Here is a 24,511-nt window from a genome sequence, read left to right as displayed (position 1 = left end):
AGACCTGGGTCCAAATTTTGACTCCACCATTTATTAGCAGTTGGAGCTTGGGTAACTTCACCTCTCTGAGCCTCAGTTTTCCCATCTGTAAAATGTGGTGCTCAAAGGATCCGCTTCAGGGTTGTCTCCAGGATTAAAAGATATCACATATGAAACACCAGAAACACAGTGCAGGTGGCTATGTTATTATTAGTCATCATTCCCTAAGGTCCCCTGAAGGCTCCAGGGGTCCAGGGAGGGCAGGACCTGGCCTCTACTCCAGTTAATTTGAGTCAAGGTCACCCAGTGCCAGACTCCCGGCCCTGCTTGCAGGCTGGAGACCATCTCCCAGGGGCCTGGCCACTCCCGGGAAGAGACCCTGAGTCCCCTCTCAGCACAGGCGTCCTTTCCCTCCTCACTGCCCAGAGGCTGATCCACAGGCTGGGACTCAGAACCACCTCTTGGGGAAGCTTGTTAAAATGAAGAGGTCCAGGCCCTTTCTCTGGCCCACTGAACTAAAATCTTGAGGGGGCCTAAGAATCTATTTTGAAAGCATTGTTATGACATACAGACGCGGAAGAATCAGTGGCCTGGAAAAAGCCCCATCCCCTTAGCCTGACACCCAAAGGCTCTACCTGACCCAGATTTGGCCCAGTTTCCCAGCTTCATCTCCCACCCTGTCCTCCAGACCCCTCAACTCCAGTCCCACCAAGCATTTCACCATTCTATAAACATGTCAATTTCTAGTGTGCCTCCATGTTTTTGCAACTGCTATTCCCCTGACCTGTAATTCCCTCTTACTGTCCCTGCCTATCCAATTTCTAGTGACCCTGCAAGACCCAGCCCCAGAGAGCAGTTACCGGAGGACCCCTTTTCTAGTCTACCAGGAACAGTCAGTCACACCTAGTTCACCTGGAATCCCCATATCACAGCATATTGTGACAGTCCGGCCTGTGTCCTCTCTGTTCCTTTCCCCAAAACCCCCTCTTTCCACTGCTCCCCATAAGGCGGGCTCCTCATCCCTTAGGTCTCAGCTAAAATGTCACCTCCGTACCACACCACCTCAAGGAAGCCCTCCTGGTTTTCCCTGCTTTTCTCCTGTATAGCATGTAGCTCTGACACAAGAACATGAGCTCATAAGATCAGGGGCTTTATTTGCCAGTTGCTGTCTCAGCCAGCTCCTTCCAATCAGCCCCAGTCCTAAGAATAGTGCCTGGTATACTACAGGAATGTCATAAAAATTGTTGAATAAATGAATAATGAACAAATGGTCAAACATCCATGTCCCCTATAAACCGTAAGCTCCCAGAGGAAGAGAATATGTCTACTTTTCTGTGTCTCTGGTGGCTGGCAGAGAACTGGACAAAGGGGCACGTGGTAACGTGCCGAATGGGGGAGTAAAGGGACACAAAGCTGTCTGCACGTGTGTGGCAAGGATTGTAGGGACATAGAACGGCACAGACAGTCAGAGGTTAGGGGTCACTGGGTTCTGTTTCCATAAAGTTGTTTAGGTGTGTGCTAGAGGGACCACTAAAACCAACAGCTAAGATATATATATACTGGGTTTTATTGATTCGAAAACATCACCAATTATTTTACGTACCACCAAGAAAGAAAAAACACAGCAATTAAATTATGACACACCACAAACTATAACATGAGAGATGTTAAAATGTGGAAAGAAAAATTGTGCATCTCAGGAGCTGAGGAAGCGTGTGTGTGCTTGAGGGTAGATTTATCTGCTCTAACACTAGCCTCTCTTTTCCCGGCTTGGGTCTGGGCCCCTGGGCCTGCAAGGCTATCTGTCCTCCGCTTGCCCCTCCCTCGCAGGGTGGGACCCCCATGTGGCCCCCAGGGGCGGGGCTGAGCCACAGAGAGGGGAGCAGCTGAGTGATTGGATACCTAGAACAAGGGAGGCTGGATGCTCTCCCGGTCCGTGAGGCTCCAGGAAGGGGGGCCGCGGGGTCACAGAGCAGCACCCAGAGCCAGGTGGTGATGGTGACGCAGAGATAGTTACCGTGACCCGGAACGGCGTAGCAGCTGAGGGCTCCATGCTGGGGCTCTTCTCCGAGAGGCTGCCGGGCAGGCTGCGCCGGGAGCCCGGCCTTTCTTGGGGCGACTCTGTCAACAGAGGGAAAGAGAGGGTAAGCACGGACCACGAAGGCCACCCAGTCAGGCCCTCCTACCATTCCCATCTTGGCCAAGACAGCTGGTCCCCATTAAATAGTACAGCCACTTTGGAAAATAGTTTGGCAGTTCCCCAAAAAGTTCAAGACAGAATTACCACATGACCCAGCAATTCCACTCCTAGGTATATACCCACAAATACTTGGAGCATTATTCATAGCAACATTATTCCTAATAGCCCAAAGGTAGAAGAAATCCAAGTGGCCGTCACCAGGTGAATGGATAAACACCATGGAGTTTCCACACAATGGAATGTCATTCCCCCGTAAACAGGAATGAAAGTTCTGATACTCGCTGCAATGTGGATGAACCTCGAAAACATGCTGCGTGACATAATCCAGACACAAAAGGATAAATACTGTGTGACTCCACTTGTATGAAATACCCAGAACAGGCAAATTCATAAAGACAGAAAGAAGAGGAGAAGTTACCAGGTTCTGGGGGCGGGGGGCTGGGGAGCAGGAGTTATTGCTTTAGGGTACAGAGTTTCTGTCTGGAGTGACGGAAAAGATTTAGAAATGGATACGGGTGATGGTTACACAACACTGTTAATATGCCTAATGCCACTGATTTGTACACTTAAAATAATTTAAACGGCAAATCTAATTATATGTATATCACAATTTTTTTAAAAAAAAAAAGGTTTCCCAAAACTCACACTTTAAACCATACATCTTATGACATAATGAGCTTCCTGTTACTGGACACATACAAGCAGTCCCTTCAAACATGAGAATCTGCGATCTCTGGTTTCCAATTCAGAATTTTTCCAGAGGCTTTAAACCTGAAAGAAGTTCAAGGGCCTGGCAGTTCAAGGTTAGAGGCCAGCTGCTCAGCTCCAGCTGCTTATTTTGGTGTAGAGCAGCCAAAGCTTCCCCCAGTTCGAGAGAAGCTGGAAATCTGGGGGTTTTTAAATATGAAATATTCTGATTTTTAAATGCTGACAGCTTATTCAAAACTTTCAGCCATGACCTGAGCATGCCTGTTTAAAACCTCCCAAGTCAGGCCAACCTGGCTGCTTTCCTTGCTGGTTCCCCCACAACATGCTTGGCATGGCTGCCTCTTTTCCACTGCTCCAGCTGTGGCCCCCAGAGGACTCTCTTCCTGCTCCTTCCAGCCTGACCCATCCCACAGGCCTTGGAGAAGGCGTTTGGTAACCCCCTCTCTGCCCTCAGCATTCAGCCCCCTTTGGCTCCTATAGCAACAGCCAGGCACAAGTCTCCCCAGCAATGCTCTCACTTTGCAGAGAGAGAGAAAAAGAGGCTTCTGCTTGACTGCAGATCTTGTAACACCCACACCTAAGCTGGCGGCATCGCCACGTCCCCAGTGCCCTGCATGAAGCCTGTTGCCTGGGAGGAGCTTGGGAAAGACCTGTTGACTAGAAAAGAAGAAAAAGAACAGGGTGCAGGTTTCCCTGGCTGTGCGAACACACAGGGGTCTGTGTCAGAGGCACACGCACAGCAATCCCACTCACGTTCACATACCTGCTCAGGCTCACCCCCAGGGACACATCCATGAAAGTGTGGACATGTGCAAACACACAGAACATGATGAGGAGCAGGCCTTCCCAGAAGACAGCATAGGCTATTAAGGGCAATGTCTCCACTTTCTGGTCCATTGCCTCTATGCAGCTGATTGGACAGGGGGCCTCAGAAGTGTGGAAGGACAGAGCTGAGCCACTCACCCCACTAGGACAGGCTCCAGCGCTGAGCCCTGGCAATGGCCAAGCAGACAAAGCCACCTTGGGCCTGGGAGAGGTCAGCCGCCTGTGGGGACAGGTTCAGGCCCAGCTGAGCACTGGGCAGGCCTGGGGCAGGGGTTGATACCAGGTCTGAATGTGGACTAGCCAGCCCTGGGCCACCTCTTCCAGAAAACTTCCTCCCCTCCTCAGCCCAGGTACTACATCTCTTAGGGCCATGCTGATTTCCTTGTGGTACTCCCTACTTACACCCTGCCTCACTCTAGGGGAGAACCACTTTTTCTGGGGATTTTCCTAGGAAATTTCTTCCCACACTCCCCAATCTGCCCTCACCTCCCCCCGCCCCGAGAATCCTACCCCCGTCACCTACATCTGGGGTCCACCATAACCACTGTGCCCTACCCAGGTGTGAAGCACCGTGTTCAGCTTCTCAGGAACTACCCTCCCTCCCCCAACACACACACACACACACACACACACCTGGCCACAGCTTCACCACCTCTTCCTGGGCAGGCAGGCCATCATGGCTCTAGGTAAGAGACATGGAGTCACCAACAAGGCTGTGTCTCCTTTGAGACCAAGACTGGTGCCCCACACAACCTGCACGGAGTACCACGTCTTGCCTCCTGGATCAGAGCAGGAGGCTCTCAGAGGTGGCTCGGTCCAATGACCCATCTTACAGATGAGGACGCTGAGACTAGAGGAAGGGAACTTGTCCATGAGACCCTAACCCAATAGGTCTATAGCAAAGACCACCTCGGGTGTTCCCCAAAATAGCCTTCAACTTCAATTCAGAAGCCCTGGCTGCACTCCGTCTACTACATCAAAAGGTAGATGTGAGGAGGCTGCAGGGCAGGAAGGACAGATGTCCACTCTTCCTCCGGCACAGAGCACAGGAGAGGAGGACCCCAGAGCCAGCTATTCTTAACGTCTCGAATCTCCCAGTGGAGGGCCCTGCACTCCAGAAAAAGCAGAAGGGGAACCTGGGTACCTTTCCGGATGGCTTCCACTTGGCCCCAGCTCCATTCTCTACCCTTCTTTGCCCTGTCTTCTGCTCCAGGGGCTGACCTATGTCGACCACACCAACCAAGCTTCTGGGCCCTCCAGCTTCCATGGGGTTTGACCAGTGGGGAAGCCCTAGCGGGAGATCGGGGAAGGGAGGGGCCACCTGGGCTGGTTATCTCCATCCACTGGCAGCCCCAGTCCCAGCTTCCATCAATGACTCTGTCCCCTGGACGCTCCTCTCCCAGGCACCACACTCTCTTCCCCTCCCTATGGCCTCGGTGGATCAGCCCCGGCCGTCACTGGCTCTGGGGTCCTACTCTCCTCTTCCTGCTTCCCCACACCCGCCCACACCTCAAAGTATCCTAGAGTAAGTACCATCTGTTTCCTGCTGGACCCCCACTGATCCACCAGGCGGCATCTCAGCAGCTGAGAACCAGTTCCCACAAGTGCAGCTGAGGGGACCTCCTTTCCCTGTGAACAGGAAACGAGGCTCTGAGAGCTGTGACGTGGTCACACTACACATCACAGACAGTCTGGGCCTGGCCAGGCTCCCTCTCGGCCCAACACCCCAGCTTCCCCATGCTCTCCCCGCAGAACTCATAATCATAACCTCGTGAGTCCCTGGCTTCTGGACCGGCGTTTCTTTCCTTTCATTCACTATCATTCCCCCTAAGGAGTCTGTCTAGATACTTTTTTCCTAGTTTTCCCCCATAAAAACTTAATACCACATATCCAGTATCTTTTATGTACTGTATATATACTGGGCTTTATACAGAAAGAGTGGGTACCCCCCCACACACCTTCTAAGAACCAATTTTTTGCCCACTCAGGAGCAATATTGCCCCCATTGAGAATGCGAGCCCTGGACCCATTCAAATACAGTTCCCACATGACACCTTGGACAGCTATGATGAGCTCTGTTTTCCAGATGCGGAAATTGAGGTTCTGGCAGGCAAGTGACTTCCTCTGAAGTTCCCCCAGCTAGGAAGTAAGAGTATATGCTGAAATCCCCTTAAACGGCCCCCACAAACCCACACTTAGGGCCTCGAGAAGGCTGCAGGTGCCTGGAGTAGGGGCAGGAGCTCAAGGCTGGACGGACTAGAGGAAAGGAGTCAACCCTGACTCTGCTGTGTGACTCCAGACCAGCCCCTTTCCATCTCTGAGCTCAGGATTTACCAACAATCCAGTGAGTCAGGGCGTCAGAACAGTGACTATCTCTATTCCCCACCACGAAACGAAAACCCCCTTAATTGTACACAAGACGGAAAGTTGACCACCTGTGTCCTAACTCTGCCTCCAAGGGTTGAGCCCAAGTCCTTTGACAAAAACACAGCTGCCTTTGGCCTTTGATTTAGCAGCATGTCTTTTTTTTTCGCTTTTCTGTCGTTTGTTGTTGTTTTCTCATTTGGGGAAGCAGACAATGAGACGTGAGACTCAAGCCCCCAGAGGCCTAAGCAACACAGCTGGGTGCAGCATGAAGGTGGTATCCCTAGGGACACAGCCCAGGAAGGGAGAACCTCTTGGCCGACCCGCTAGAGTCCCCCAGACCTTAGAGCACTGGCCCAGGAGTCTTCCCTCGGCTCAAACACACTGTGTGACCTCCACATGACCTCCCAGGCTTCAATCTGCAAAATCAGGCCACAGGACCAGCTGATCCTGGATCCTCTTCCCACTAAAGAGGTCAAAAGAGCCTCCATTATCCCAGGAAGGCTAAGCTATCTTCCTACTCCTGGAAGCCGCAGCCTGAGAAACGCGTTTTAACCTTCATGTGTTTGCAAAAAATAAATAAAATAAAATCAGTTTCATTCAAATGCTGCTGGCTTGGTTGCCATGGATACCCCCTAATCATGAAGGATGACTGTTACTTGTTACCATGGAAACACGGAGGCCTGAGGAACATCCTGTAATTTCAGACAAGACACCAAATTTTACTTGTCGGGTTGCAATGCCCAGATCTTACTGCTTAAAAAACAGGCAGAGGCCACAACCTCTAATACAGACATGAGGAGAAAAGAAGTCAGCACAAGTGTAGGAAGAAGAGGTGCGTGCATGTGCTAGACCTCAACAGTGATCAGGAAAATGCAAATTAAAACTACCAGGTACCTGGAAATGTAATGGCTCTGTGCGATGTCAGAGGGATAGTGGAAGTGGGGAGGGGGGTTCACACAGTGTGAGGGATATAAATGATAAACATCTAAGTATTACTTTGTCTTGTGTACCTGAAACTAATTTAAAAATAAATAAATAAAAAACTACCAGGTACCATCTCATACCTTTCATGTAGGTAAAAATGACTAAGAACAGTGACCCCAAATGTTGACAGGGACGTAGGGAACTCTCTCATCACTGCTGGTGAAGTGAAAAGTGTTTGGAGAACAAGTAGACAATAGCTAGTGGGAACAGACACACACACTTAGCGGGGATCAGAAATTCCCTCCTACCTGTCTGTCTAGTCTAGGAAATGCCTCCTCCTTGCACATGAAGATGTGCACAAAAATGTCTACTGCAGCACTGTTCACAGCAAAATGTTGGAAGTAACCTGAATGTCCACCAATAGGGGAATGGACGGCTGCACCTTGGGGCAACCATTGTGTGGAATACTATACAGCAAGGAAGAGGGAATGATTGAGGGACACACTGTTTGGAACTACAATGGAACACAATGGCACTACAAAGGACCCAGTTCTATAAGATCAACAAGTATAAAACTCAGAAATATGAGGTTGAGTGAAAAAAGTAAGTTTCAAAAAGAAAGTGCAATCCATTTATGCATATTTTCTTTACAAGAATGTTCATAGCAGCTTTATTTGTAATAGCCCCAAACTGGAAACACCAAAATCTCCTTCAACAGGTGAATGGTTACACAAATTGAGGTACATCCATCATGTGTGAGGCAGAATAATGCCTCCTCCCAAAAAAATCCACAGCCTAATTCCCAGAACCTGTGACTATGTCACCTTACATGGCAAAAGGCACATTACAGGTGTAATTAAGGTTAAAGACTTGGAGGTGGGAGCTTATATTGGATTATTCCAGACAGGAATAATCTTAAATGTGGAAGAGGAGGCAGAGGAATGAGTCAGAGATAGGATGATGAAAGAAGAGGCAGTACAGAATCTAAGCATGAGAAAAATGATGGAAGAAGGTGGTCACAAGCCAAGAAATGTGAGTGACGTCTATCTAGAAACTGCAAACAGCTTCAGCTGACCACCACCAAGAAAACGGGGACCTCCATCCTACAACCACATGGAACTGAATTCTGCCAACAATGAACAGGCAATGAAATGGATTTTCCCCTAGAGCCTTCAAAAAGGAACACAGTGCGCTAACACCTTGATTTTATTCCTTCAAAACCCATATCAGACTTCTGACCTACAGAATGGTAAGATGACAAGTCTGCATCATTTAGGCTGCTCAGTTTTAAGGCGTTACAGCAGCAATAGGAAACCAATACACATACCATGAAATACTACTTAGCAACGAAAAGGGAATGGCTATTGCTGTACACAACAACTTGGGTGGATCTAAAGGGCATGATGCTGAGGGGAAAAAGCCAATATCAAAAGGTCACATATGTCGTGTATGATTCCATTTATAAGGCATTCTCAAAGTGGTAAAGTTTTAGGGATGGAAAATAGATTAGTAGTTGCCAGGGGTTAGGGCTGGTGGGCAGCAGGCAGGGGGGTGTAACCATAAAGACGCAGCACAAGAGAGATGTTTGTGGTGATGAAGTAATCTTGTATCTTGACTGCAGTGGTGGTTGCACAAATCTACATGTGATAAAACAACAGAGAATTATATGCAGGCATCTCACCAACATGCAGAAAAGGCGAGAAAGGCGGGACAAAGGCAGCCTCTGACTTCCAGAAGCTGGCCTGCCATTCACAGTTCTGCCATGTTCTTCTCCCATTGGATATAAACAATCTCACAGGATATCAACCTCAGCCAAAGTCACCATGATCAAGTGAGACAAAACAAGGCCACTTCATAATTGTGTCTAAGCAACCGACAAAAGCCAGGTCACTGCGCCACCCACAAAATCACAGACATCCCCTCCCTGGCGAAAATGAGTGACTGCTGCTGCTTAACCAAGGAGAGCTTTACCCTCATGCTTGCCTCCTCTCCTTAGAGACTAGATTTGAAATACCCCATCATAGAATTGCCCTGCTTTCTGACAGCAGCCAAGCTGGCATGAACCCCAGTGCCATAGACTTCCCCAAAATCACCCAACCAAAAACCCAAGTCCCATAGCAAGTTCTTTCTACCACACTCTTACTGAGATGCCCCATGGTTCCCTATGGTGTATGTTCTCCCTCAATGCAATGAGTAATCCCACTTTTTCAACTAGAGGTGTGTTTCTGGTGGGTCTTTGACTGGAAGTCATTGGTCCTGGAGGACACTGTGCTATAATTACAGGCAAACTGGGTGAAGGGTACATGGAAACCTCTCTGTACTGTTTTTGCAACTGTAATCATTTCAAAGTAAAAGGTTAATACATAGCCTGTTAAAATACATGGAATCGTATCTGTGTGGAAACAATTAAGATTTCTATCCCGAGAAACTAACTGCAGACATGTATTGGCATCCAGTCTTAACTGAGTGCAGACAGTGTCCAGCCATCTAGAGGTGAGAAGCACAGGAATAGAAAAATCACTGCAAAGGCTTACCCTGGACTCTTTAGCTGAAATACATTTGCTGTCTATGTGATTACATTAATATGATGTTTTTACTTTCTGTGTGTAGGAATGTGCACTTACTCACATAGAAAAATAACACGAACAGTACTCAAAAACTTGTTCTCAGAGGTTCTCTTTAAAGAATGAGATGAGCAATGGGTGAGAACAGATGACTGTACCATTTACTGAATGAAGAATTATTCAGACTTCCCAAAACTAATAGTAAAATTAAAAAGTATAAATACGTGGTATACCGAATCAGTAGAATTTGTGCCGTCCGAATACATCTGAAGAGGAAAAAGGAAAAGAAGCAAGAGAAAAAAAACACACAAATGACATCAAAATCAACAGCAACCCAAATGACAGATGATTAGAGAAAGTGCATCAGGAAAGTCCAAAAAGTGGACATAGAAACAAACCTGTGGGTAAAGAAACATAGCTTCCAAGCCTGGAGCACCGAAAGACTAGTGGCCCCTGCCCCCCAACCTTGGGACTGGACAAAGGTAAAATCACCATGGCAATCGGCCATGGAGTCTCCAGATTGTTAGGCCTTACCTGACACAGCAGTCTAGCTGGTGTGTGTGTGTGTGTGTGTGTGTGTGTGTGTGTGTGTGTGTGTAGCACATCCATTCTGTTATTATCTGCTCTTAACAGTTAGATAAATGAAGATTAAATTTGCCAAAATATTGCATTGATAGGTTGGTAGGTCGCCTGCCTCCCATTGCACACTTTTTTCCAGTTCAGCCTTTCGTTATCTTTGGGAAAGCAAGGAGAGGTGTTCCTTAGAGGTTATTAAACCTTACCCACCTGAGGTAGGCAGAATAATGGTCCCTAAAGAGCCCATGTCCTGACCCCTAGAACCTGTGAATATGTTACCTTATATAGCAAAAGGGACTTTCACAGATGTGATTAAATTAAGGACCTTGAGATGGGAGAGTATCTGGGATGGGCCCAGTGTAACGCCAAGGGTCCTTGTGAGAGGGAGGCAGAAGGGTAAACGAAGGCAGAGAAGGAGGTATGATGATGGAGGCAGAAGTGGAAGTGATGTGGGGCCATGAGTTAAGGGGCAGCTTCTGGAAAAGGCCAGGGAACTGATTCTCCCCAGAACCTCCAGGAGGAACGCAGTCCTGCCGACCCCTTGATTCTAGCCCAGGGAATGTAACGTCAGATTTCTGACCTCTACAACTGTAAGATAATAAAGCCGTGTTGTTTTAAGATACTAACTGTGAGAGTAGGAAACCAGTACACCCACTGATGAAAGCACAACTTATTCTAACTACATTAAAGGTAGCAGGACAGCAATGCCAGATCATCGCCCAATTTAGGACTCTTACCTCTCCCTTTCCAAATCTACAGCTCCCTTAGAAAAGGAGAGGCACTTCCTCTTAGAAATATAACATTCATCACCACATATACTGCAGACTTCTTTTTCTCTCCATATGCACTCGTTATCAAATGACGTATGTGATCAGGGCATACACTCAAAAACCTCAAAAGTAAACGGCACCTTTGTTGGTTATGTCATAATATAGCTTAGAGATGGTTTCACGTCTGTACATAGAGAACATTTCTTTTTTTAATATTCACTCGGCACCCTGTGTACTTATCCTTAGTATGGAGACTGATTACATTAATAACACATCTTTAGGGTTTATAAGTTTTAATGATCGCACTCCAGAGGGAACCATGATTATCAAAACCCAAATATCCATATGTATTATTAAATTCATCCTATTTTTCATTAATTCCGAAACCATAAACCATCTTTTTGTCCCCAAATTCCTCCTCAGTACTTAAGGTTCTGCCCTTTTGTTTAAAAACTGTATTATTAAATCAGAACAACATAGCTATATGATGCAACAGGCTTTTTTTCCAACAAATTAAAATGGGTATACGTTTTAAGAGTGCATATATTGATTTTTACGTATAATTTTAAACTCTCTTTACCTTTCTGTATTTGACAACTTGGTATTCAAATTTTAAATTATCTCCAAGTTTCCAATTTAATGATTTAATACTGAAGCAAATATCATTCTTTGTATAATGTTTAGCCTGAGGAACTGCTGACCCATAGATTGTATATCAGATCCTGTAAGGGACATTAAGTCATAATGTGGGAAAACCAACAGAGTAGAGCATTTTGTATTGTAGAATAGACCATCTGTGAGTGCCCTAGGAACTTGGGGGGAAAGGGAATCGATGCAAACACAAGAAGCTCATGCTACCTGCTGTGCCATGAGCTAGGAGTCCATTGTCTCTGACCCAAGAGCTTCACGTCTTCAGTCAGCACCCATAAAACTCTACCACACTAGGTTATTAGCTTGCAAGTAGGGTAAACTCTCCACCCTTCACAGTAATGAACAAAGGGCATCAAAAATACTTAGGAATAAATTTAACAGAACAAGTACATGATTAATAGCTTAAAAAAAAAAAAACATGTTGTTGAGAGACATTAAAATCTAAATAAATGGAGAGACACACTGCATTTGGGAAGCCTCCATATTGTTAAGATGGAATTTCTCCCCAAACTGATCAATGCAATCCCAGTCAAAATCCTAGAAGGCCTTAAGAAAACACTGACAAGCTCAATTTTACATTTAGATGGCAAAGCGAGGACCTAGAATGGCAAAACAACCTGGAGGAAGAAGAAACAGGTTGAGAGATTTGTATTCCTTGGTTTCAAGACATACTGTATCATCTTGGAATATAGCCAAAGTAATCAAGATAGTAGCATGGTATTAGCATAAGGATAGACACATAGATCGATGGAACAGAAGAGAGTACAGAAATAGTCCCACACAGATATGGTCAATTGATTTTTGAAAAAAAGTGCAAAGTCAATTGATGGTGGAAAAGATAGTTTTTAAAAGAAATAGTGCTAAATCAACTGGGTTTCAAAATGTAATAAAAATGGACCACCAGGAAATGTGGAGAAACAGATCTAAGAGGGACAGTGACTATGCCACATATGCAATGCTTTTATCCTAAAACTGACTCCTGAAGTAAGAAACATCAGCTCCAACTTTAATAGGAAGAAACTGGGTGTCGTGCGGGGTGGCCTGCGGGGTCTCAGCTCCCGCTCCCCACATGAGAACGGGGGATATGGCTAGGCCAAAAAGGAACACCCACGGAACCATGGATAGGGGAGTCACACCACTATAGTCTCTCTGGCGGCTGGGTTAGAGACACAGGAAGTAGTAGCCACACAATCCCAATTGACTAACTGGTTACAGCTGATGGCCAACCAATCACAGTTGATGGTCATTCACTACCTGAGCACCAGCACTTCCCCACGCGAGGCCGAGAGCCTGGAAACTGCTCTCTGGGACTCTGTCCCCACACTGGGGTTCAGAAACACCAACTGAAAGGACCATGACCCCATACCTAGGAAATGCAGGGGCAGAATTCAAGCCCAGTGATGTCTGAATCTAGGGGTTGCCCCAGGATGAGAAAGGAGCCTCTGTGCACAGATGAGTGAGAGGACACCGGGTCCCAAGATATCCAGGAAGCTGAGTTTCCTCCCTGCCCTTGGCTTCTCTCTCTACCTTTCCAGGTCGCATCCCAACCCTGGCTACAAGGCAGAAAAGAATGCCTTGCTTGATTTTACGTTTTATTTCTATGATGTTGGGTGTGGGGAAGGGAAGGAGTCATGAGACTCTGGAACAGCGGTAATCTGTTGTCTCCCAAATGGAACTGGATCAGAGTTCAAGTTATCTTTAAGTTCAGGACATGGTTCAGATCCAGTGGAAGTTGCCCACTATTGCTGGGGGGTGGGCTCCGCTGGGAGAGAGCCATAGAGTGACCATACAGGGTTGGGGTCCAGGGCCCCTTCCCAGCCTAAGAATCATCAAAGTGGAGCACAGCAGCTTCTCAGAGGGGACGTGGAGGGCTTAGGCTGCTGGTACTTGGTGGCGGGGAGAGGGAGGAAGAAAGAGCCAAGGAGATGCGTTCCTCCCAGTTATATCCCAGGCTCCTATGTAAGCCTCTCCAAGAGGACAGTGCAAGGGTTTGCCCCCTGGCCCCTGACCCCTGACTGGCCTCGTTGCAGTGTAAGTCCTACAAACTTTTCAGCCTCTGTAGACACTGTCACCAGCTCTTCTTTTCACCCCTGCTCCGGAGTCCCTTTAACAGCTGCCGTTGACAATACATACTTCCCATTCCTCAGCCCGACATGTACCTCGCTTTCAAAGAATTCCCAGCCTTCCAGAAAACGGGATTTCCTGGTCACTTCAAGGATCAATGAAGTAGCCTGAAGGCTTCTCTCATCCCTGGGTCTCTTTTTTCTCTTTTGCTTTCTGAGGATTTCTAGGAATGTCAGTCTGCAGTGTCACCTTCTCCATTTTTGTTCCTGAGTTTTCTCCTGCGACTCTGCTCTGTCGCCGCAGGGCCTATTCCAGGGCTGGCAGAGAGCTGGTATTTATGCTGTGCCACTGGAATTCAGGGAAGTAAGGCGGTCCCAGGGGGCAGACATGGGCTTGCTCCTCTCCGCTGTGTAGTTTCTCTATATTCATTTTTTGAAACACACAGTGCAACACTACACCTTCTGAAGCATTTGCATATGTAGTAAAAGCTTAAAAGCACCTGTGGACAGGACACACACCATCGGGAGGCTGGTTATCCTGGGGGAGAGGGAAGGAGGCTTTAGCTCTCTCTCAGGAGTCAGCAAATTTTTTCCACAAAGGGCCAGAGCGCCAATATTTGAGGCTTGTCTCAACTACTCAACTCTGCTGATATGTCATGAGGGCAGCCACAGACAATATGTAAATGAATGAGCCTGGCTGTGTTCCAATAAAACTTTGCTTGTGGACACTGAAATTTGAATTTCATATAATTTTCACGTTATAACATTTCATTCCTCTTTTGATTTTTGTTTCAACCCTTGAAAAAGGTAAAAGCTATTCTTAGCTTGCAGGCCCTACAAAACAGGCAGCAGGCTGGATTTGGCCTGTGGGCTGCACTTTGCTGACCCTTGCTGTGCCTGCATCATTGTATTCCTAAGAAAGAAAAGAGAAGAGAAGCAAGTATGGTAACGTTCACATTGGTGAAATCTGAGAGGGGAGTGCATGGGTCTGTGCAATATTATTTCCTATACTTTTCTGTACTTTCAAATATTTCAGAATTTTCCAAAACATCAAGAAAGAAAGGGAAAAGCCTGGAAATAAGCCCCAAAGGTCCCCAGATCAAAGGTGATTTTTGTTTTCTTCTCTTCTATACTGGATATTGTTTCTTTAATCCTGGGAGTTGAAGGAAGAGGGAAACAACATTAAACATATTTTTTTTAAAAAGAAGAGATGGGAGGGGTTTGGCCCATAACCAGTGGTCTCCCCTGGGGACCGTGGGTCACCCATGAGCCTCTTCTAAAGCATTCCCAATAAAGGGCTGCCCGCCCCTGGCCCTAGCACTCCAGAGCCTTCTCCCTTTGCCGACAGCACTGCCTGTGGGCGTGGGACCCCAGAGCCACAGCCTGGGTCCTCTGAAGCTCACGGTCCCCTCCTGGGAGAACTCAGAGGTTGCTGCTGATGGGGGAGGGGGCTCTGGTCCCCAACCTGCTTGTTGCTAAACAAGCAACTCTGAATAGGTGCCTAGACACCAGGTGGAACTGTGACTGCATAATTAGTTAACGGGAAACCCAAGCTTCTCTCAGACCTCCATTCCCACCAAACTTCTCCAACACTGTCCAGTCCAGTTCTGCACGCCACCACCCCAACACTCCCACTATTTGACCTCCGGTGGCCTCAAGTACCTTTCCCACCATTCTCCTGAAAACGCTCCTCAAAGTCTCCTCTGCCCAGTCTGGTGCCACCCTGCAGCATCGCAAGCCAGGGCAGGCCTGTTAGCCACGCCCACAGCTCTGCTGGTCCCTCTCCCCACTTGCCTAGGCTTTTCCAAAAGCCTTATGCCACCACCAGCTCCCATCCCTCTAGCTGTAAGGATGACCCCTGGGCCTCTCTCTCCGGAGTGCCAGGTTCCCATCATTTGGGAATTTCAGGAGCCAGTCTAATTCTCATTAAGAAAAACTATGCACGAGGTGGCATAATCGGGGGGCAATGTGGGACCGCTGACTTCTGGCCTTGCCAAACACAACGTGAAAACAAACAATTATCACCATTCTATATTTCACAAAAGGAATGTTCTAACCCCCAAAGGAGCCCAAAGACATCATGTCAGACTAAAGGAGAGTGACCGAAATGGATTACAATGAAACGGATGTCACAGGAAACTCACGACACTGGCCTTGCTGTTCTCATTTTGCTGCCAGTCAGGGAAAAAAATGTGCCAGTCCGACCAGCATTGATCCTCAGATGGGGGTGGCGGCCTCTCCTCTGTGTCACCTTCTCCAGACTTGTCAGCTCTTATCAATTTGCCCTCTGCCTCCCTGAACCCAACACCTGCTGGATTCCTCCAGGATCCCCCAGGAAGCACCTGGCCGGGCCTCCAAACCCTGCATCATCTGAGTGCTCTGGGATACCTCCTCACCGGCCGGTTACTGCCACCACTCCCCAAAACTGTTCTAGTCCTTGTCTCCCTGTCCCAGCTCAGACCCATCGCCTCTTGTACCTGGACGGCCAACACAGTCACCTATAATCACTGGTACCCACTGTTACTTCCCCACTTCTCCCTGCACCATGCCAGTCTGGCTTGCTGGTTGTCAAAAGTCATTCACCTAAATCACGGCTCTGATAAGTATAGTGAGGGTCACATATCCTGGACTCTGCCACTCAGTTGTTGCGTAATGCTGAGCAAGTCACTGAACCAGTGTGGGCCTCAGTTTTCTCATCTGCAAAATGGAGCTGGTATCGGTGAGAAAGGATTTAATGAAATGATGCATGCAAAGGACTTAGAAGACAGCCTGGCATTAAGTGTTCAAAAAATTGAAGTCATTGTTATTGTAATTACTGTTATTTTTTAAAACCCTGCCTTGGATTCCCTGCAGGTTGACAGGGAGAGTTCCAACCTCGTGGCTCACCATTCAAGACCCTGCCTACCCTTCCAGTCACCATCTGCTAACCTGATTCCAGGACTGCCTTCCCCTAGGCTCAGCTCCCTGAGGGTGGGGGCTGACCATATCCTCCTCGGTCGCCCCGGCACAGGATCCGCAAACAGTAGGTGGCTCACTAAAGCTCTGCTGCTCTGAACAAGAATAAGTGACACTTGTAGCAGGCTCCGGGGGAAAGCAATGCCAAGGAACCATCTGGATGGTTCTGATCCCCACAGGCAGCACATTTTATTTCTAGATCAGCCCTAATAGAGCTGAAATTAACCCCTCAGGCTGTGGATGAACAGATAATGACAATTCATCCACTCTGTAATGATAGCCTCTGCTGTGCCACATTTATTTGTTAGAAGTGCTTCTAAGCCCAGAGACATTTAATAACTTGTCTGAGGTCACACAGCATTTATGGTATAGTCGGGACTCACCTGGCCCACGCCTGGGCCAAACTCAGTCCCTGGAATAGAGGTATAAATGAATAGAAAGCCACTTTTTCCTAAGACTATCCCAGATTGCCAATTTATTGGTTTCTGAGTCAGCAAGAAGCCCCATCTCTGGCTGCCCAGCTCCCTCCAGGGGCCCCACTTTCTCTTCTTCTCCCCTCTGCTCCCTCATCCTCCCAGGACTTAGGGGAGGGGGGCAGAGCCTCACAGCCCCCACACCTCCCTCCCTGCACTCTGCCTTTTTCATTTCATAGCCGTGTCAACACATCACCTCCAAGGACCAAGAAAAAGAAGTAACACAGCCCAGATGTCAACGGTGCTCTCCTGTCTGTCAGGGGTACGAGGGGAGGGAAATAAAAGCTAACAAGACTTCCAAAAGCAAAATCCCCAAACCTCCTCCAGGGTACCCAGCAGCTGTCAAAGTCAACATAGGAACCTGGTGAAAGGGAAAAACCCATCCTGAATAAAAGTCTGGCAGCTGTGGAGTCTGGGACAGAGACCACACAAGGGTGCATTTCCAAGGGCGTGATGGGCTCCTCACAGGCTCGTCTATTCTGCTACCGCACAGGTTGTCTGTCTAGACTGCAGAACCAAGCCTGTCTTTTCTGAGGACCACGTCTACCTTTTTTCCTTTTTCGTTATTATTATTTGGAGGGCTATTGAGATTCCCTAGCATCCTTATTTATGCAATCAGAGGAAATCGCAGCTCAGAGAGCCGCTCCCAAACTCAAGGCCACGTGGGCCAATTTCAGATGGATAATTAAATATTGAACAAACGCTGAAATGCTTCTACTGGCTTGGGATGGCTAAAAATAACCACCCTGCCACTCCATGCACGGGCATCTCGGCTGCTCATTCTCAAATTCCTCCTCCCAGCATCTGTCAATGCCAACCTTCCTGGGGAACAGCAGGGGAAGGGGGGCAGGAACTGACTTCCCAAATACCTCCTTCACAGAAAACAAAACTTCAGCTCCCAGCAAGCTCTCAATGTTCCTGACCAGGAAATACTCTCCCTTTCCTGACATTTAATCAAGTGGCCTCGAGAGGAAGGTGCAGGGGAAATATCACAGCCGTTCATTGCTTTTCTTTTTAAAATAGTCAAAAGGCTTCATGTCATTTCTAAGCGAAACACGTATGAGATCCAGGATGTGAGCACATTTGTGTCAAGTTACACAGGAGCCCCCGACCCCAAGATGACCTAACAAGGATCCCAGCTGCCTCAGTTTCCCTATCTGGCTAATCTTAGGAAAAGCAACAAACAAAACCAACACCAAAATAGGATGCAAAGGCATTTGGACTCCAGACCTGGATCTCCCATTGATATATTTACATGACCTTGGACAAGTGGCCTTTGATCTATGGGTCTCGGTTTCCCCAGTTGTCAAGGGGAGCAGGTAGCTCCCAGTGCTTAGCTGAGCTGCAAGAGACCACAAGGGTCCGTCCCTCCAACATCCCCCATCAGCAGCTGAGCAAAGCAAGCTCCAGCCCCTCCCTGTACCACCAGGTTTCAGTAAGAACAGATGCAGTGGGGTAGAGATAGCGCACCCAGGGAATCAGGACGCTAAACGTAAACCACTGAGATCAAGGGTACACTCTGGGCCCATCCAGTCCTCTCTCTAAATCACACCAACCGAAGATAAGAAGCACTGGGCTCCTAAGGATGGTCTAAGTGTCAGCTTTGGAGTCTACCAGCCTCAGTTCAAACCTTGCTTTACAGCCAGTAACTTCACCGCCCTGAGCTCGGTTTCCTCACCTGGCAAAGGGAAGTGATGATAAAGACCCCTACCTCTTAGGAGGGTTGGAGAGGTAAAATGAGATATGCAATAACAGGTGGAGCTTTTGGCCCAGGGCCTGGCACACGTTCAGCGAGGTAAAAAGAAGCTATGATCTCCCTTATTATTAAAGGTGATGAGGATGGGCCAGAAACACAAAGGCCAAGAGACCGACATTCCAGCAGATGAACTAGGGCCTCTGGCCTCCCTCTGGGACCTAGATATCTCTGGGAAGAGGGCCTCAGGCTGGCTGCTTTTCTCCAGGGACTTCATACCAGGGGCTGCTGAGCCCTCAGCACAAAGGGACTTGGTGGAGAAACAGGGCTGAGGCCGTAAGACCTGAGAGCTGCCCAGGGAATGGACATAGCTGGCAGACATGACTGAGAGCAGGATACAGGGGTGAGGATGTGGGAAGAGACTGGGGGATCACCTGAGTCAGCCCAAGCAGGAAGCCACGCACGAGGACTAAACCCCAGCGATGCCAACAGGGTCATTCCCCTGCCTCCCTCCTGAGTTATGGCCAGGATTACGGGAGATGGTCCAGAACACTTGGTGGAGTCGCTGACTGTGCAAATCAGAGAGGAGAAGGAGGTGGCCTCATCTAAGCCAAGGTCTAACCCAAGAAAGATGTGCCTGCCCATGGAATAGCAAGGCGGTGCATTTACAAACTCAGGGTCTGCAGTCAGGCAGACTGGGGTCCACTGTTTCTGAGCTGTGTGATCTTGGACAAGCCTCCCGCTCTCTGGAACATAGTTCCTCACCATAAAATGAGGATAATACCAGTCTTCATCTCACAATGTTGTCGCGAGCATTAAATGAGAGAAGGCAAGTAGAGTTAAGCTCACTGTCAGGCACTGAGCAACCAGGAGCCATTTTTTACTTTCATTACACGCCATAACAGGGAGTGAGCTTCCAGTCCCTAAGGTATGTAAGAGTGAGAAGGGTCTGGAGAAGCCGGGGTCAAGCTCCAAAGGAGGGATGGTGTCTCGGCAAGAACAGAGGAAGAGAGAAGGCAAAAAAGGGTATATGTACAATTTCAGAGGTACATCCAAGTTGGGGGTAAAGAGCCAGGCCTTGGGCCCCTGGGGGGACATTTAAAGACTGGGGGAGGGGGTACAAGACACAGCTAGCCCCCATCCTCAGAGCTGTTCTCAGGCTGGTCCAGCCCACAGGGTCCAAGCTGTTAGCCAAGGGCCACTCAGCAGGTCTCACTGAAGCCAGGGTCCCCATGGGAAGGTCCCAGCCCTGCTCTTCCCTCTGGTGGCACACAGGCCCTTCCCTAACTACTATTGCTACCAGCTAAAAAGCAGTTGTGTCAAACCAGCACCCCTCCTAACCATGTCACTGGGGGCCAGTAGCCCTAGATTCCATGCCCTACTCTGTGATGGTGGCTCCTCTGTGCCTCAGTGTCCCCATCTGGGCCGCAAGGGTTGGATCGCTCAGCTGCCAAGTTCTAAGCCCTGAGCAGGGACCACCAGCTCAGGAGGTCAGCCCTGGGTCCCTCCTGAGGGCCCTTCTGCCTGCATTCCTGAGTGTGCCAGGGCGCTCCTGGGAACCCCCTCCTAAAACCCCCACAGACAGACTCCAGCAGATCCTGAAAGGAAAGAGGCCCAGGTGGAGGGGAGGGGACCACACAGAAGCCAAGGCACAGGGTCAGGTATGGGTGCAGAGGAGGAACTGGCTGGCTCAGGAGAAGATATCACCAAGGCCCCAGCACCCCAGCAGGATGGACCCCTGGAAACACTCAGGTGAAGCATGAAGAGAATCAAAACTTTCTATGAGTGTGGGTCTGGACATTCCAAGAGGTCTCCCAATTACCCCTGCTTGACAGATGGGGAAACTGAGGCCCTGGGATATGCCAGAGTCACAACCAGCTCATGGCTGAAATGGGAGTAGGGCCTCTATCTTCCACTAACCATTGCTCTATTCCCCCAAAAGTGCTCTGTGCCCCAGAGCACCTAAGGATGACAGCATACACCATTCATCCCCAGGTGCCCCCGGTACCTAGGCTGGAGCCCAGCACATAGTAGGTGCTCAAGACATGTTTATTCACTGAATGAATGGGCCAGATTTTATCCAGAGTGAGAGGAAATGTTGCATTTCCCCCAGCAGCCCTGGGGGACAGATAGATCAGACAGACAGACAAAGCTTTTCTTGACCTTGGTGTGGGTAGATGAGAAGGCACCCTACTGGGGACAGGGCCCCCTCAACTCCATGGGCCATGCCCAGCCTTCAAGAGGACTTATGATCACAAAGCATTGTGAAATGGCCAGATGACCCCTGCCATCCAAGGGTCACTGTTTTCACCCTGCCTCTGGACACTGTCAACAGCATATGGGGAAATTGGGGCCCAGAAAAGGGAAGAACCTTGCTTAGTGCCCCCTCTAGTCAAACCAGGAGGACTGCCAGGACTCTGCCAGGGACAAAGTACTGCTCTCAAGTCCATAGTGAGTCCCCACCCACCACTCCAGAGGGGCAGTGGGAGCATGGGCAGGGATCTTCCTCAGAGGTGGCAGCCTGGCCACAACCCTCGCCCCAGCTGGTCCCTGCCTCCAGCCAACTCTTTCCTGCACTTTCCTGTTTCTGAACAAACACCTCGCCCACAATGTCCCAAGTTCTCGGTCATTGTTCTTCCTTGATAGTGGCGGAGGCCAGTGGATGTGCAGTAAGGGTCTGAATGGGCTGCGGTGCTGGGTACCACCCCCTCCTCTGGGCTCTGATGTCACCACCATGGGACCAAGCCCCCATGAAGATAGAGAAACTGAGGCCTGAGGTCAAGAGCGACAGGCTCAAGGCCATCGGGTCACTCTCCCAGCATGAGTTACCACCTGGGTGGGGGTGCTGCCCTCAGGAAGGGTGGTCCTGGGGGCTGAGTCAGGATCTGCGGCTATAATGGAGGAAAGTCAGGGGCTGCTCCTGCTGCCCCCTACCCAGGTGGGTAGGGGGTTCTAGCATCCACCTCTTACCCTGCCAGGCAGCTCTTACCTGCCTCCCGCCATGACTCTTCACCACACTCCCATTCCCAGCTATTCCCTATTTCCCATTCCCCACCCCACACCCTTTCCTCGCCCCAGGATGAACTCTGTCTACAACACCCAAGACATTTTCTTCATCCCTGTGTTTGCACAGGCTGTTCCTTCCACCCAGGGTAAGGACAACAATAGTTCATACTCAACTGTGGCCTAAGTCTCAGGCAGCACATGTATTCGCCCTCATTACTTCAACAACCACTTCCCCCATCAGTGTCATCACTGCCCCCATTTACCAGATGAGACCACTGAGGCTTTAAGAGGTAACTAGCCAAAGGATAGTTTTGTGCAGAGCTGGGGCTTGAACCCAGATCTGACTTAACCACTCTCTGCTGAGGGAAATCCTATCCATCTTGTGAGACTAAATTCAAATGTCACCTCCTCCGTGAAGCTCTCCCTGATTTCCCCAGATGTCACTTCTGTTCAGCAACAGTCTCCTCCCCACTCCCTGCAGGCTGAGTTCCTTCAAGCCTAGGATACAAAACAGGGGCTCCCGCACAGGCAGGGCCTGGGAGCTGGGGCTCAGGTGACACCCAGACACATAGATTGTCTCTGGCCCAGTCAGCTGAGCAGAAGGGCGACTTCCAGTCCTTTCTGTGCCTCTGTGGTCAGGAACAGAACCAAGTGAAGAGTGAAGGGGAAGGTCATGCAGGGCACTTAGCAGGGGCAGGACAGATGCAGGAGGACTCTCAGTGGCCTGAGCATTATTGCGCATTTATACAACTCCCAATTTTCACAGCATGAACCTGTTTCTTCATGGAATCCTCCACATACTGCTAGCCCCTTTTTACAGTTCAAGAAACTGAGACTCAGAAAAGGGAAGTGACTTGCCCAAAGTCACAGTCCTTGAACCCAGATCTCCAGTTTCCCAGACCAAGACTGGGGAAGAGGCTAGCCAGAGGCCACTTTGAGAAAGGCAAGAGTAGGAGATGGATCACAGGCCCTGAGAGACCCTTGAAGACTGAACTACCAGCAAACTCCTAGGCATACTCCCAGCCTCAGCTTGAACCCTTCTACGCATGGGGAACTCACTACTTCAGGAACTCCCTACTTCCTGAGGAAGCCTGTGCAATGTTGTTCATCCCTGAGCGTGGGAAAAGTCTCCCCCATGGGGGGGAAGGGGAAAGCAAATGAACTTTACTGATGGGTAAAGTTCATTTATGCTCACACTGACAAGAAAACTGAGGTTCTGGGGCAACACTGCAGGGCCCAGGGCACACAACCAGCATCTGGAGGGAGGGGATTCAACCCTAGGTCTGTCAGATTCCAAACACAGATTTACTCACACCCCTCTCTGATCAGGCACCAGGCCAGCCTTTCCCATTCCTAAGACAACCTGATGGTGTAAAGTCGGCCCAGGTCCCTGCTGGATACTACCAACCCCCCTCCTCCCTCCTGCCAAGGGCACCACAGTGCGCCAGAGCCTTTCCCTGGGACTCCCCCCCAATTCCAGGGCCTCTTCAAAGGCCTCTCCTTCCAGGGGGCCTCCCTCCCTCCCATCCAGCCATAGAAGGAAGTACACCCCCCACCACCATCCGGCCCAGAAGGCAGCCCCCTGGATCACACCCGTTTCCAGCTGAGGATCCAGTTACTGGAAAAAGAAAACGCTGCTCAAACCTCCCCCTCCTCTCAGGCCAGCCTCCAGGGCTTGAGAGAAACTCTTTTCAAAAGAGGTGGTGCCCACCCACTGGGAGTGGTCCCAGATGGATCCTTAAAAGCCGCGGCTCCTTTGAAGCCCAAGATCCCAGGGACAGGGCTCCCTGAAGTCCACCCAACTGTCCCTCCACCCAAGAGGTGCAGGAACCTGCTGAGTCCCTGAGGAGGTGGGGGCGGGGGGCTACGCTGAGAGACCAGGGCAAGAAGGCAAGGTGCGGCAAAGCCGAGATCCACTCAGGAATGCTTTATTGCCCGGCTGCTGAGCAAACTGAGGCAGAGTTGAGCAGGAAGTGGAATCTCAGAGGTGGAAGAAAGAGAATCCTAGACTGTAATCTCCCCTTTCTCTACCCGTGGCATAAGGGTCTACACTAGAGTCTCAGTTCCCCCACGAAGGTGGAAGATGAAGGAGAAGCTGGGGTAATGGGGCTCAAGCAGACACAGTAACGGGCAACCACAAGGGGCGGCTGAGGGGGTCCCGGGTAAAAACAAAAAAAAGGATCCAGGGTCCTTGGCATCCCAGGGCATCAGGTGGTGAAGAGAGGTAGGCAGGGCCTGGGGGGTCAGGGGTCGGGGTGGCGCCTACCCCTGGAGGGCCGGGTCCGGCTGCGGGATCGGCTCCTCTGTCGCTGCAGCCGGGGCCGCCGCAGCAGCCGGTAGTAGTAGGAGGGCCTCCCGGTGCTCTTCCTGGCGCTGCCGCCCGCGGACATGCTGCCGCCCGCCGGGCACCGGGCCGGGCCTGGGCGCGCTCACACGGGCCCCATCGCCCGCTCCGGCTGGCCCGGCGGGCGTCCCTGCGTTCTCCAGAGCGCTGGTGCGGCTGCCGCCGAGGCCAAGGCTGCCCCACAAAGTCGCTCAAACTCCTCCTCCTGCCCCCGCCCTCCCAGGAGCAGCCGGCCCAGCCACGGGGACCGGGGCCCGGCTGGCACCCGCCCCGAAAAGTCAGTGCGGGAGAAATCCCGGCCTGGAGTCCGAGGGGCGAGGCAGCCTGGAGTGCCCCGGGACCCCAGGCAAGCCCCCGGGAGAGTCACCGTCTCCACGCCCGCGCCTGAGCGATGATGCCCAACCTCGGGGCAC

At 49.9% G+C, this 24,511-nt stretch overlaps 1 protein-coding gene across 7 annotated transcripts in view; it reads right to left on the bottom strand.

Annotated features, from left to right (window-relative positions):
- Nucleotides 1-24,511, bottom strand: part of DAB2IP (DAB2 interacting protein) — a 182,676-nt gene that overhangs the window by 97,995 nt on the left and 60,170 nt on the right. For 3 of the 7 annotated variants that reach the window (XM_019731231.2, XM_074330949.1, XM_074330946.1), the window contains exons 1-2: nucleotides 24,021-24,292; nucleotides 1,997-2,100 (exon numbers count right to left, since the gene is read on the bottom strand). In XM_019731231.2, coding sequence (XP_019586790.2) covers nucleotides 1,997-2,100; nucleotides 24,021-24,144 — 228 coding nt within the window. In that variant the 5' untranslated portion in view covers nucleotides 24,145-24,292. Of the gene's footprint in view, nucleotides 1-1,881; nucleotides 2,101-24,020; nucleotides 24,294-24,511 lie in introns of those variants that run through there. The other 4 variants (XM_074330947.1, XM_074330951.1, XM_074330948.1 and 1 more) reach the window with 3 other exon arrangements.

This window comes from Rhinolophus sinicus, linkage group LG04 (assembly GCF_036562045.2).
Source record: "Rhinolophus sinicus isolate RSC01 linkage group LG04, ASM3656204v1, whole genome shotgun sequence".
Lineage (NCBI taxonomy): Eukaryota > Metazoa > Chordata > Mammalia > Chiroptera > Rhinolophidae > Rhinolophus > Rhinolophus sinicus.
Note: the sequence above shows the minus strand (reverse complement) of the source record. Positions and strands in the feature narration are given on the sequence as shown.